This window comes from Falco naumanni, chromosome 8, assembly GCF_017639655.2.
Source record: "Falco naumanni isolate bFalNau1 chromosome 8, bFalNau1.pat, whole genome shotgun sequence".
Lineage (NCBI taxonomy): Eukaryota > Metazoa > Chordata > Aves > Falconiformes > Falconidae > Falco > Falco naumanni.
Window position 1 is genome coordinate 29,423,817 of NC_054061.1, and position 14,452 is coordinate 29,438,268.

General features: G+C 38.7%; 1 protein-coding gene and 1 long non-coding RNA gene across 17 annotated transcripts in view; one reads left to right on the forward strand and one right to left on the reverse strand.

Annotated features, from left to right (window-relative positions):
- Positions 1–4,314: 4,314 nt before the first annotated feature.
- R3HDM1 (R3H domain containing 1) overlaps positions 4,315–14,452 on the reverse strand; it is an 87,602-nt gene continuing 77,464 nt past the window's right edge. For 13 of the 16 annotated variants that reach the window (XM_040604512.1, XM_040604518.1, XM_040604520.1 and 10 more), the window contains 7 exons: positions 13,128–13,231; positions 12,343–12,510; positions 9,450–9,619; positions 9,090–9,240; positions 7,579–7,661; positions 6,720–6,804; positions 4,315–5,731 (listed from right to left, as the gene is read on the reverse strand). In XM_040604512.1, coding sequence (XP_040460446.1) covers positions 5,364–5,731; positions 6,720–6,804; positions 7,579–7,661; positions 9,090–9,240; positions 9,450–9,619; positions 12,343–12,510; positions 13,128–13,231 — 1,129 coding nt within the window. In that variant the 3' untranslated portion in view covers positions 4,315–5,363. The remainder of the gene's footprint in view (positions 5,732–6,719; positions 6,805–7,578; positions 7,662–9,089; positions 9,241–9,449; positions 9,620–12,342; positions 12,511–13,127; positions 13,232–14,452) is intronic. The other 3 variants (XM_040604525.1, XM_040604522.1, XM_040604521.1) reach the window with 1 other exon arrangement.
- LOC121092882 lies at positions 7,668–8,703 on the forward strand. The gene is made up of 2 exons (XR_005829413.1): positions 7,668–8,116; positions 8,406–8,703. It is a non-coding gene; the product is annotated as an uncharacterized LOC121092882 (long non-coding RNA).

A 14,452-nucleotide genomic window follows, 5' to 3' on the forward strand; every position in this document is an offset into this window, starting at 1 on the left:
GCAAAATTTAGGGCATTAGAAAGAAGCAGAATGACAGTGTCTTTGCTCTCAAGTTTAAAGAGGTCCTCTGTAATTCAAGTGTGATGTGCATTATTGCTGTTTGGTTGTTTGTTTTTTTTTTTTAAGCTAGCTGTCAAGTAATTTTTGGAACTCAAATGTAAGTGATTGTTTGGGGTTGAAGCTAGTCCATATTGCAGCCAGCTTCTAGCGTGCTTTCCACCTCTGTTGCACCTGTGCCTGAAAAATGTCTCTGCTGTCAGCATGGTGTATTGTCATCAATCCTTAGTCTAATTCTGATTCTCAGTTAACTGGGGCATGGGAACTGAATTAAGAATAAACCTCACTGTTCAGCATTATCCACAGCAGCACAGTTTATTTTCATTATTTGTATCATTTTAAAAGCATACAACTATCAGCAACATACAGATTTTCCTATAGAACTCTTTGGTTTACAGCACTAGTCTTTTGTCTGACATTCAGATTTCTCTTCAGAAGTGAAGAAACAGTTCATTACAGTTGCATGCATCCCGTATAATGACTAGGCTCATGTGCTTTACCAGTAAGACTGAAAAATGGAAAAAAAAAAAGCAGTAAACTCTAAAGTGTGTGTTTGTGCCCTGGACCAAATGTTAGTGCTTAATTATCTCTGAAGCAAGATCCACTTTCAACCTGACAAATTTTGACAAACGGCAAACATCGCAAAACATCCAAGTAGTTACAAGCAGGATAAAAAGTAAACCTTGTTAATAAAGGGCTGCCAAACAGAGTTGGGTCCAAACTCCAGCCCTACAAGCTTAAACACACAAGGCAGATGCTGAACTCAAAGGAGGCCCATACACATTGTGGTAAGAACAGAACTGCGTACATCTTCAAGTCAGCTGAGAGGCAACGTAATTTACACTGGACCTTGCATCTGAGGTTTTCAGATGTGAATAGTGACTTTGGTCTCAGGTGGCAGAGTAAGAGAACTTAAAGGGACTTAATTTTCAGAATGTTCTGGAAATTGGGCCCTTTGTAGGTGTTCTGGTCTACACCCAAGAAATAAGGCTTCCAAAACAAAGTCACATTGACATTGTGCACTCTTAAGTTTATACTTGTTGACATCAATAGCAAAAAATACCCAAACCCAAAACATTTTAAATGTGATTAGGAGCAGGACATTGAATAGAGGCAGCATATCAACTTTCATGAATGCTAAGCGGTAGAAACATTGAAAAGATTGAAATAAGTCCTTTCTCAGCTGCAAACACATAAAAATTCCAGCTACAATAATTTTGCATGCCCTGTAACGTGAAAATGGTTTGATCGGTTTTCTCCAAAGCTTCATATAAACATTCTATGCTTGAGGGCTAAATACAGGCAGTTACAGCCCGCATCGGTTTTCTAGGGGAAAAATAGGTCACGGTGCTACCACAGGTATTTATAAAAGAAGTTAGTTGCAATTTTTATTATGACTCCCCTTCAGACATCAAAACAAGTTAATACAAGATTATCTCAAAACAACAAAGTGAAATGTGAAATTTTAAGGCACAAATGAGTGTCATAGCATGAGAATATATTTATTCCACCTTGAGAGGGAAATGGCTTGTGTTACTAGATGGGAAATGGGTATCGAGCTGTTTGAATAACAGAAGAAAAAAACAAATGGTCTTACTGTGAAAGGCATGTTGCGTACCAAAGAACCTTATTTTATTCATCAAGCTGAACAGTTCTTCCCTTGCTTTGACAAAACTGAACTCCCGTCTCCATACTACTGTCCTGTACCCCTGGACCTCAAAACATAACGCGTGTTTGACAGAAGGCCGGCAGGATTAGGGATGGTTTCAGGTAGGAACAGCTAAGTGCTAGTCTTCAGTACACCACAGTGCTAGATTCTTTGCACATGTTCCACTGCTTTCCTTTTGATGTTGTATTCTAAGCACGTGAGTGAAAGAAAAGGATTTCAGATTATAATAGGTTCAATTTGCTCGGGGGGGAGTCTCGGGTAAGACGCAAGATGCCCATTGAGCAACGTTTCACTCCAGTCCAGCCTTACTGACACACAAGGCACACGAGGCTGTAGCTTGGCAGCCACGTGGGAGCTATCAGTGGATTCTCAGGTGTGCTGTTACGATCTGCCCAAATCCAGCCTCAGGTCCACGTGGTTTTGAGTGTTCCCAAAGTATGGAGCTTAAATTTGTTTTCTTAATTTTGAATTATCCTTTTCACTGGAATACCACAAATAATATTGAATATTCACAGTTCAGGGATGCATTTTACACAGTTATAGAAAGTATTAGTTAAAAATTTAAAGCAATTGCAGCCTTTGGTGAAGAAGGTAATAGCCAGATTTGTTCAGCTTTTCTGGTTATTCTTCCAGTGATTTTTCCTCAGCTTTAAAAGTTGTAAGACATGTTCCAAACCAATTGAAATGTATTAGATTACTGCAATGTAGTTTAAATCCCCACTCAATTCTTATGGATTTAATGGTAAATGACAGGAAGCTCAAAAACACTAGACTACTAGATTTGTTGAGAACACTTGAGAACCAAAAGGGGCAGAACTAGGAAAGCCAGGAGGTACAAATCGCCTTGGTTAGATGAGTTTACACCCTGTTTGCTTACTAGAGACAGTACAAAATAGCACAAGATCAGGGATGAACAAGACTGTAAAGCAGAAATACTTGAATTCTGTGCCCACTGTAGACATCAGAGACCTTTAATGCTTCCAGAGTCCTGTTACTCGTGTCTGTGTGGCTTGTATCAGTGCATCCAGATTAAAACAAAAACAACAAACCAAAAACCCCACCAAAACCCCCACCTGTCCGTTTAACTCTGAGGAAAACATACTCAGAAAGGGTGACCAGCCTGCAGTAACTGTAGGTATCAGATTCAGGATAAGAGCACAGTGGGCTTATTAAATGTTCTATTTCTTCTAGGGCAGTCTGCACTGCACTCAAGTTTGCAACTTACTTGATAAGAATTAAATATTTGCTGGGCCTGATTCCTAATCAGTGTGCTGTTCCCCTCCTTTTGTTTGGATTGCTTGCATTCTCCATGCTTACCTCTCTCATTACATTTTCTTCTTTGGTCATTATGGGGAGTTTATTAAATGAAGCAAGACGTGCAGGGCCCTTTGGAAATGGCTTGATTTGAGGGTAGATTTAATTCATAGGTCATTCAGAACAGGTGAAAGCTCTCAGCTATGAACGACTCTTCACATACATGAAAGTCTTGTCCTGGAATGTGTTAGCCACAGGAGGCAGCTGCCTCTCTGTGGCTGCAACACCTGTCCTTTAATCTGTTAACCACCTTACAGGATTAAAACCATAATCTTAAACTAGCACTGGAAATCAACAAGAGGCTGTGATGGAACCTGTGTGTTAGTCATGTTCTCTCTGTGCTGTTCAGAGGAGGGAAATACTACAATCTGCATAAGCTGAGGTTCTCCTCGTCTTTGGTTTTGGGTGCAGTAAACTACAGAAATCCAGCCCAAGGATGAAGAAATATATCCCCTCATTCAAGTAGTATATTCAGTCAAGTAGTAGCGTTAGAATTCAAATGCAAAGTACCACCATCCTTTTAAAAAAGCAGACAGGCATAAGTAGATTTATCTTTCTGCCACCACTTGAAGCTGAACATTTCCCCCTGTGTTTTAGGGGAGCATCTGAGCCCAAGTTTACCTTTAGTCATGCAAATACCTGTTGCTACAGCATTTTGCAGAATCAAGTCCCATATACGCAATTTATTAGGCTACATTATTCCCAGACGGGTCAGTTTTCTTCCAAGTACTTTGATTCATCACATGAAGGATTTAAGAATTGAACATGTGTAGGACTGTTCTTGCCACTTCGTGTGTGTGTTTGGTTGCTCAGGGATAGGATTTTTTTGTATAGAAGATGAAAATTAATGCTGATTTAGGCACCTAAATTCTTTACTTTTCCTCTGTGGAATATGTTTTTGTTTTTAAGCATAATGTTTACCTTGAATTTCCACTTACAGAAGTTACAAATGCATTGTTTACAAAGCAACAGCCTTAAGGGAACAAGCACTTGCTCATCTACACTGCAAATCAGTGCCTGTGCTAAAAATAAAAAAACCAGGAGCAGTCCCTTACAGTATTTGATTATTTTCTCTCCTTTTACTTACATAGGGAAACATTTAAAAATTATGAAGGGCAGGATAACAAATAAATGCTTCAAGAAAAGGAAAAGCAATAGTGGGTTCTTTGAAAAGTTCTAATATTTTTTCTCACATTTGAAGGGATCCAAACCATTAATGTGTTCAGCCAGGTTTCAGAAGACTCCTAGAAGTTTAAACAAGTGCACTGAAAAAGTTTGTTTGTAAACATTTATTTTCTTGAACTGAAAAAGGCTTGCATCAGCACACATTGTACAGCCTTGCAAATTACACAAATTGAAAAAAGTTTGTTTCACTTATGTGCAATGAATCTTTAATGTCCAGTGAGCATCTGCAAATGATGAAAACTTAAAACCATTAAAAAGGTTTCCAGCACTTATCAAACACAATTATCTTAGCGTGAAAAGGAAGAGAAAGAGATCCATACTGGTGGGAACACAATTAAAGTGCAAACATTTTGTCACTTGTGAAGATACATTTGAGTTTCTTCACACTTTTGCTAAAAAGAAGAAATATTAAAATGTGATTCAGTGAACATTCTTTGTAACCTATTCATATTCCCCTTTAAATAATTATTAAACTTGTTGGATCAGAAGTGAATCCCTCACATCTACAACCTACTCTTATTTTCTTTTGATATTGCTCAAATGAATCTCAAAAGAAAACCACCATCTTAAGGAGTTAGTTACTAATTTCTTTTCCTTAAAAAAAAAAGAAGAAAAGAAAACCAAAGGGGATAAAGAACAGGTTAACTTGAAGATATGGGTAGTCTGCCAGAAAATGAGTGTAAATCACTGAAAATGGTTCTCCTTTCCTCTCCACCAATCCTCAGGTTCCTGCCTTGGAATGGACAGCTGTGTGCTGGCTGTGAAAAGGGATTATAAAATACAAATCTGAGTATGGATTCTTATGAATGTTTGCTGTACAATAGAACTTTGGATCTGATACAAGAATTCAAAAATATAAAACAAAACTACTATAAAAGTAGGGGGCATTTCAACAGCATTCCTTGTAGAAAGCTGCTTGTCTCAAAGATGATTCCTTGCTATTGTCCGGGATTAACTCTGTATTTTTTTTTTCTTCATCTTGCTGGATCACTGGGTTATTTATTCTTCAGTGGCTAATGTCACATGACAAAACATCCCGGGAGTCTCTATGAAGAGAGCAGAACCCCCATGACATCATGCCAATCAAGGAGAGGAGGGCATTGAAGTAGTGAAGGCTGAGTGTCCACTGATGTCACTGCTACTGAGAACTAGCCCTTTCCAGAACATGAAAGTCGTAGTGCTTCTTGCTCGTTCTCAGCCTGAACTTGTTCACTGAGGTACTACTTTGTTTCTTCAACGCGTTCTGAGCAGCTGACATTGTAGGGAACGTAGCTAGAACCGTGTAAGTGGAAGCCAAGTCACTAGGTTTGGATGACTCCGTGTTCACGCTGCTGTCTCCGCTGCCACAGTAACGACGATGGTGCTGCTGCTGTGTTTGTAGACACTGCGAATCCCTTAGCCACCGAATCTTGGCACCAACTTTTAAAAGTTCTCCGAATAGTTTTTCTGCTTCCATACGAGTTATGCCTTCTGGCAGTTCGGTAATTTCTAGAACTTTTCCCACAACTGAAACAAGAAAAACATGGAATCTAAATTGGTCATTGTACTTAACTATACAATGCACACAATGGAAAAATAATTATATTTCATACTTGTATCTCCAGTTGGCCGATAATAAATACACATGCATTCCCTTTCCGGTATTCTGGAAAGCCTTTTGCTTTCACATTTGGAACTGCTTATAACTATAAGTATACAAATAAAAGCTGAGAATACAAAGAGGGCCCTCAAGAGAGGGAAAAATAATAAAATAATCACACCTAATTTTACAGCAGGTTTGAGAACTCACTATAGCATCTCACTGGCTTTGCCCATTAACGCTTCACACATCAGCATGCTAGAAAACTAGTCTGTCTTCTCTCAAAATATCCTCCTCAGTAAATTGTTAGAAAAACCTCATTTATCTGTAACTTTCTGCAAGAGCTGATAGTAGGTAACACCTGGAACCAAAATTCTTTCCAGTAAAGATCAAAGATAGATGATGTCAGGTTTTATTTGGGTGACATCTTTACCAACCCCAAGGAGATAATCTGTAGATCTCCTGGTAAGTCCCCCAAATCCATGCACTTATTTGTATTAGAAGGGAGGAGAAAAAAGAAAAAAAAAAAAAGGCACAAACTAATTGTGGTTTGATTTCACATTTCATGCAAGTATAAGGAAGCAGTGGGATGTATATTTAATATAGTAATATTTAATGTAACAATATAATAGAACTTACATCCAGTAAACTGACAAACTTGCTTTTTCTTTTAGTACTGTCCAATCCTGACCCTCTCTGGTCTTTTCTCCAGCCTTCAAACCTACACTTTCTCTTCCCCTCCCTCCAAATCAAGGCTCCCTCTCCAGCTTTAGGTTTCCAGTGTTTGCCACGTCCATTGGTGTCTGGTTACTCTTCATTCTGGCCCTTTTCTCACCTGTGCTTCTCTTGTTACATTCCCAGCCCATCACCTTAACTCATTTTTCTGGAGAACTGTGTGAATCAGCAATTCTATACCTGGTTCTCCTGCACCAAGATCTGCGGAAGCAGCCTTCTTTGCTGGTTTCTTTCCCCTGTTTCCATGTCTGTTTCCAGGTTGACACTGGAGAGATTGACATAAACGATGTACTTTAATGACAATGCCCCAGGATCTTACAATTTCTAAGTTAGCTCAGTGTCTGGAAAATAACCCGTGCTAACATGGTACAGAAAAGATTTTCATGTCCAATTTTAGCCTTGGGAATTTAGCAATCCTGCAATCAGGCACATTCAATCCTTGGCTTCAGAGGAAAGGGAGGAAATGATGGGGGAAAAAAAAAATGCCTTAAAACTTCTTGGATGAACCCAGCCCCCACCCCCAACCATCACATCTTCTGGCTGATCTTTGGTGGAACTGAGCAAGGTAGAGGTAGGGGGTCTGTATGTCCCTGCCCCCAAAATTAAATAGCAAAACTTTTTAGCTTGGTTAACACTAATATTTTGGCTTTGTTTCTCTTACAGGAAACAAACCCACTCTTTGTTTGGAAATACCCACATCTATTTTCTATTTTTTAATAATAAAATAAAATCCTCTTAGCAAATGTTCCTTTTGGAACTGCGGGTGAATTGCTTAAAAAAAAATAATCCATAACCTACACTATGCCTAACACTAAATTTCAGGAAAATGTTGGTTTTTTTTTTTTTTTTTTTTTTTAAGAATACAACAGAAAAGAACAATGGGAAGTATTAACACAGAATAAACCCTTTACTGGAATGCAAGCACCTTCCCACTCCACTACTTCTCTAATGCAATAACATATTCCCCTATTCGTGGTCGTATAATGGTACTCCTGAATTGTTTTTCTCAGTGTTGCCAGGACATTGTTCTCTTTAATACCTGTTGGCTTGTTACTTGTCCACGTAATAAAGATGGTGGATTGTATTGCAGGGGTTGGCCAAGCAATGGGTATCTGGCATCTCCTTAAAGAGAAAGGTAATTAGAAGGGGTTTTCCATTACATGACATCTTCATCCAGGTTCCTCTTTACAATGTCTATCTTAGACGGAAAAGAAAGCAGAATAACTACGCACAAAGCAGTGTATTTGGCTAGGGCAACAAAGTAAGATTTGGAACGATTAAATAAACGTAAGTCAGTCACATACTGATCACAAGGTGAAAAGGTACAAGCTTTCTTGCATTTCGGGATTACACTGAAAAACACAACATTTTTTCTTCACTGCAGTCTTATCTAAATCCTCTCATTTCAAAATGGGCTTAATAAGGCAAAAGCTCTCAGTGTACTAATTAAATAATTTTTGTGGTTATATCCCCGATTAGAGCCAGGTATATCTTCACATTCCTATCTGCTCCAAGGATCCACATAGACAATGGAAGAGAAGTTTTTAGTAACCACAGAGGATTAAGAAACTCGAGAGGTATGCTTTATAGCAGGCAACCTGGAATTTTTACATCTGAATACAAAGCAATGACGTAAAGATTATGCAGCAGATCAGACAGACAAAATAAGGTTTTCTTTATCAATAAGGAAGACATACAGAATTTTCTGCAAGTGTTTCTGTAAAGTATGTCTGTAAACCAGACCCATTAATTTTGAGTTTGGGAATTACACCAGGACATCTCTGCTCACTGACAAAGGGGTTTTTTATGATTTGGTTTTTAAACATCATCAACTATCACATCTCAGTAAAACCTCTCTATTTTCAGTTAACATGGCAGCAGAGGACTGAAATTCTTCAATAATTATTTCTGTCTTTGGATGGGCACTATCTGAAATACTAATTGAAGCAGCAACAGCACTGGCTAGAGGCTCTAGTCCCATCACGCTAGTTTCTCTATAAAAGAATGAAGAATTCTCGCTTCGGTGGTGGTTTGATTCAGCACATCACTAACAAGTAAGTCTGGCAGAACATTCATCTCAACATTGCATTTCTGTATCCTTTCCCAAAAAATTCAATATGCCCACCTAAGGTATTAAGATCAGCTAGTCCCACATTATTTATTTCATCTTTGTAGCTCTAAATTATTGCCTTTGTGATAATGTGTGTCAGATTCTTGAGTTATGTTTAGAACTTGAAGCTAAACTGTATCAAACATTAATATTTTCAGTGCCGAAATGGGGAGTTTCACATATGGGAAAGCTAGTGGGTTATAGAAGCTCTCACAATAACACCACCAAAAGCTTTTGAGAATATGGGGGACAGTATCAGTGCAGAGAGAGAAGGTGGAATTCTACACGATGCTTGCGCAGATAATTTTGATGATCCTGCTTCAATAGCATTCCTGCTAAAGCAAGCCACAGTTTTGTCAGAAAATCTTCACGTAGCTTGTATTTTAAAACATTCAGTTAGAAAACAGACACACCATTATTTGAGTGAACTGAAAATATACCTTGTCCAGGGACAAAAGGTCTAGAAAACTGGGACATGATAGAAAGAGGTGTTAATGTGGGACGGACGTTCTTCATGTTTGATAGCTGAGCTGGTGCTGGTGATTGGGCTGGTGAGGTGACAGGACTACCCAGTTGAGGACTATGCTGCAACTGGAATAAACAACAAGTTAGTGTTTTAAAAAATACCAAGCTGAACAAGCTAACTGCCACCTACAGCATTCAAAGACTGAAGTAAGAGTTAAAACAATAGTATTATCAGAGCAGACTCTTATTCCCCAAAAATCTTTTCAAAACCTCTGTGAAGATGCAATTTATGTGGATTTTAAGTCATCCTGGAAAACAAAACAAAAGCCTCATACCTGTGCAGCACTGTCTAAAGTGCTAAGTTCTGTGGCCTTCTGCCCCCTTTGATGATCACAGTAATATTTATTCTGTTTCCACTGCGGAGGTGAATGGTTCCGAGGCTGAGGATTGTTAGGTATATTGAGCTGCATCATTACTACTCCTCCACCTGGTGGTGGTGCTACTGCTACAAGACAAGAGATCAGCAGGATACAGTTAGTTCGTCATGCATTCCGATTTTCATTTCAGCAGAACTGATGTGAATTAAGAGGAAAAAAAAAAAAGGGATATAATATAATGAATGTTTTGCTAAATAAGCTGCTGAATTCTAGAAAGCTACAGCAGTATCTTTTGTACAATTATATTTCCAATACCAGTTAAATCTGCGGTAGTTAAATAGGCTTCCCAGAACTAGAAAGCGATAGTGAAACCACTGAAACTCATTACTGAGAATATTTTTGAAAGAAATAATTCAATTCAATAGTAGTTGAAAGTATTCAACATTCACTGTAGTTACTGTCAGAGCAATGTGTTGACCAATGTGTGATATTAAGCAAAAATATGCTTAATTTAGAAATAGAAGTTACCTGGTTAGTTTTACATGATACAGAGCAATACAGACTCAAAATGCTTTCTGACACGATGGCATGCATCGGAAAGCCTTGGAATCAATCTTTAGTCTGAGGCAAAATTACCCTCATTTGCAAGTTCTATATAGAAATGTTTTTCTGGGCAGAGACCACAAATTGATCTCAACATCGTATCGTACCACTTAGCCGCTGTGGTAGCTACAGAAATGCCCAAATCAGGGGGGAACAGCTCAGCAGCCAGCGCTGTTCCGTGAGCTTTCACATGAGGAGAGGCTGCCTGACAGAGAAGCTGTCTTCCCCCTCTGACCTGGCTCTGTCCCAGGTACTTTATATAACGTCCTGTTTACTTGTAAATGGCTGTCTGCAATTTCCTTCTCTGCTCTACCCACTGTTTATAGCATTTCTCAGAAACCATGATTAAAACACATCGTTTAAACATCACTTAATCATCCACCTTTAAAGAGGGAGTCTACAATCTTCTCAATTTACTACCTACGTCATAGCATCAGTTAGGAGCAGTCAGATACAAGATGAGCTCATTTTATACTCTGTATTTTTTAAAATGGGCTATTGTTCTTGCTACCCTGTGCTTCAAAAAAAGGAGACTCCTTCAAAAAGCAAACCTAACAATGCAGAATAATGAATCATAATATTAAAACTATATTAGTTTTTGTAAATTGTATGCTGAAATATTTACTCTACTGATATTTATAAGAATAAATGAAATAACATTAGCAATGTTTTCACATCTATACTTTCTTTTTAATGGCAAGAAATTCTACCCATGTGTTACAGATTGAAATGGAAGCATCAGGTGTCTGGCCAACTTTGGCAGAGGATATAAATTTAAGATTCCCTGCTCTGTCCCTATAAAAGCCACGTTAAGAATATTTCTATAGTGTTACAATCTGACAATGCTACTTAAACTGCACAAGAGAAATTCATACATCCAGAAAAACTTGCACTTTCTACTACTTCTAGTTCCACAGCATTTCAGTAAATGAAAATAAGTGGAACTCTTTTCCTAGACAAGCATCCTGACAAAATGAAGTGTCACAGAACACTTAAGTAAGTCTGCAGACGCTTTATCACCTGTCAGAACCCAGAAGAAATCCTTGCAAGGCTTCCCACATTTGCAGTCTGGTCCTCTATAACTTTTTCAAATGAAAAGAAACACAACTCCACTGCTTGTCTGTGTATGTCCTCATGACCCTTCCCTCCGTGGCCTTGATTCATTATCTCAGCATCACTTACTGAAAAGCATGTTTTTCTTGATTCTCTCAGAATTTGTCCTCCCTGTGTTAGAGGGCTTCCCCCCTTCCCCAGCCTTCTTTAAATCACAGTTTAACAGGTTTGAACCAGGCCTTCAAAACTGCATAAAACCAGCACTTCCAGGATAGGTCAGGAAGGTAGAAGAACAAACTAGTGCGAGACCAATTTTGCACATCCTGAAATAAGAATCTTCTAGATTTAAAGCCAAACAAACTTGAAGCAAAATGGAAACAAAATGGAAACAAAACCAAACCTGCCCATAAGCTATAACACACTGTTAACTCAGCTACCTTCCCACTTAACTGCATGTTATCTATTTACTAATAAACAGGCTCTAAAATTAACTTAAAAAGATAAATGTTTGTAAGAAGCATGCCATCTGTAGTGGAACCTCAGTCACTGACCTAAGGTTGTTTCATCTATTGCATGCTTGCAAAATACTGAGATAGCAGCGTTTGAGATTACCCCTGGTGGGCCAACCAAACCTCTAACGTATCAGACTCCCTGTCAGTGAAGTGAAGACCGTACCGCTACGATCACAGGACTGTTCTGTCACCTCTTGTTTGGAGGCCAGCCCTAGTGCTCTTCATTTCCTGACCAGTCCGTCAACTTTATGGTTTGAAAGTCAGAATTTTTAAGTGTTTGGATATTAACATTCATAAACATTTCATGCATACAAGCTCTGTGTCACCTCTGTTTTCACATGTCATTGAGGCTGCTATTTATACACCTTCTAAAAATTGCCCAAATGCTTTGTAAATCAAAAGATTCTGAACTTGATTTAAGTGCTTCTGCTAAGCGACACTGATCTGCTGCAGGCTGCCTGCAGGCTGCCCCCGTGAAGTTGACTATTGTTTCACTTCGGTTCCAAGTTGTCATTTTAAAAATTACAGTAACAGCAATTCAGATGAAAAACTATGAAAAATGTATTTTGCAGAGATGGTGCTCAAGTTGAAGTTGTTCTAGCAGTTAGCCATGAAATCAATCTGATAGTTTACAACAGATTTCTAGACAGAATGGCTTAGATGAAAACCCCAATAAAATATACCTTTTATTGGCTGCATGATGGAAAGACCAGTGGGCGAACTTTTACATGATGAGGGTGGAGACACTATGCTGTAGTGCACAATGGAAGCAGCCTGTTGTGGCTTTGACTTTGATGAAGGTGGCAATAATGTAGGAGGTGATGGCTTCTGACTTGAATGGTTGTTATAAACTATGAAAGTAAAAGCAGTAAATAAGGCTACCGTAAAAACCAAAACCAGAACACCCCACAAAGCTTCGGCGTATTTAATTTAGCTTTTCAGCAGGTCACAAAGCTACCTCTCCCCCCTATCCAAACTCAGAACGCTTAGTTTTCACCCTCTTCTCAGGAACTCCTAAGAAAGTCGCTGCTCCTACTCCATTCAGTGAAATCTAGAATGCTTCTTGAGTAGAAGAGCCAAGTATACTGGTTCCAGTGCGTACCTTGCTCATCCTATCAAATGTAACCCCAAATCTCAAACTTTCCAGACCCACGTAGCTGTTCAGGGAAAGATCAAAATCATTCAGCTGACAGCGTGTAGTTCCCATGTCTGCCTCAACTCACAAGCAGACACGCGAGGCACTGCGATGTACGTTACCGAATTCTAAGAAAGCAACTTGAGAGCTTTCAACGACAAACAAATTGAGATGTCAAGTTCACCTGCCTCCAATATAACTTCAAAAATGGAACACAGAAGGAAATAGAATAGTAATTCTAAATCAAACCCTTAACAGCAAATATCCGATCACCCATTGTATTAACAGCTAGACATTTTTGAAGTCTTCCGATAAAAACTTCATTCCCCCAACCTGCACACTGCTGTCCTTGAAGCTGCTGAGAGTTGCATGGTGAGGTTGTTCGAGGAAACTGTATCTGCTCCGATCCAGGAGGCTGCAAATATCCTACTGATGAACTGTAATAATAATAATGATAAAAAAAGAACGTGATTAACAAGAATTTATGCTATACTAATTTATGTAATCATGACTGCTGCATTTACTGTCTACACGTACTGCAAATCACTGAGATTTTTTTAATTTTAAAATCAGTAATATTCCCCTCTAACCCCAAATCTACTTACTCTTCAGAATGAACTTTCGCACCTTCCTTGGCAAAAGCTTATGCCCTGCATACATTAAGAAGCTGTACTAATTCACTGATTTTGACATACAGTTTCTGTGTCAATATAGCACATTGGTGTAAAGACACATAGAATAACAATAAAATCATAATTTACTGTTTTGCCCAATTAACCAGAATTAGGTCTCAGTTAAATGATCACCACAGAACCTGCCATGCGGATTTCAGATGCAGTCTCTCAGTCGCAGGCTGGCCCCACGCTGCTGAGCCAGCTTACTCAGCACACCAAACAAGCACCTCTGCTCCAGCGTGAAGTAACACAGCGTAAAGAGACAACTGCCTTGCTGTGGCTTTAATGAACAGGGTGTGGGAAAAAGAAGGTGACTGAAGGGGATAAAGAACCTTTCATTTTTTGGTAATATGCAGCAGAAGGATAACATTAGAAGTTTATTTATGCCAGGTATTTTTCAGGGCATTCAGGGGAAAAACACATAAGTAACAAATACAGGCAAATTCTATCACACCGCTAACTGAGCATACTGCCGGAGCCAGATCATCAGGTTGGCGGACCATAATCAGAATGGTGTCTATTAATCCTGTACTTCATTTCTGTACTAACAGATTAAGTAAATGTTCTGAGGGAATGAAAAAAAAAATAATTACTTCAAATTGTGGAAAAACATAGGTGTAATCCTGTTGGATTTCCCAATTTTACATATGTTGTCACAAGAAGTTTGTTCCATCCTTTATCCCACAGTTCCATTATGTAATTTTAAAGATTCCCTTCCATTAAAGGAGACTAAATTCAGTGAAAACTAAACCAGATGGTTTTATATCTGCATGGGATGTGTGCTTTCACACAGCTTCCCATCTGTCTCCTGATTATAGCTTGTATAGTGATCTGGAGGTTTGAGATTATTCAGTTCCTGCAGAACAGTATTCCGCTGTCCTTGTCAGAGTACTGCAACGTAACTATTTTGATAAAAGCAAGATGCTGTCATTAGTTGCTAGTCTGCTCTGAATTCCTAACAAATGTTTCCCTGTTCAAAAGAGA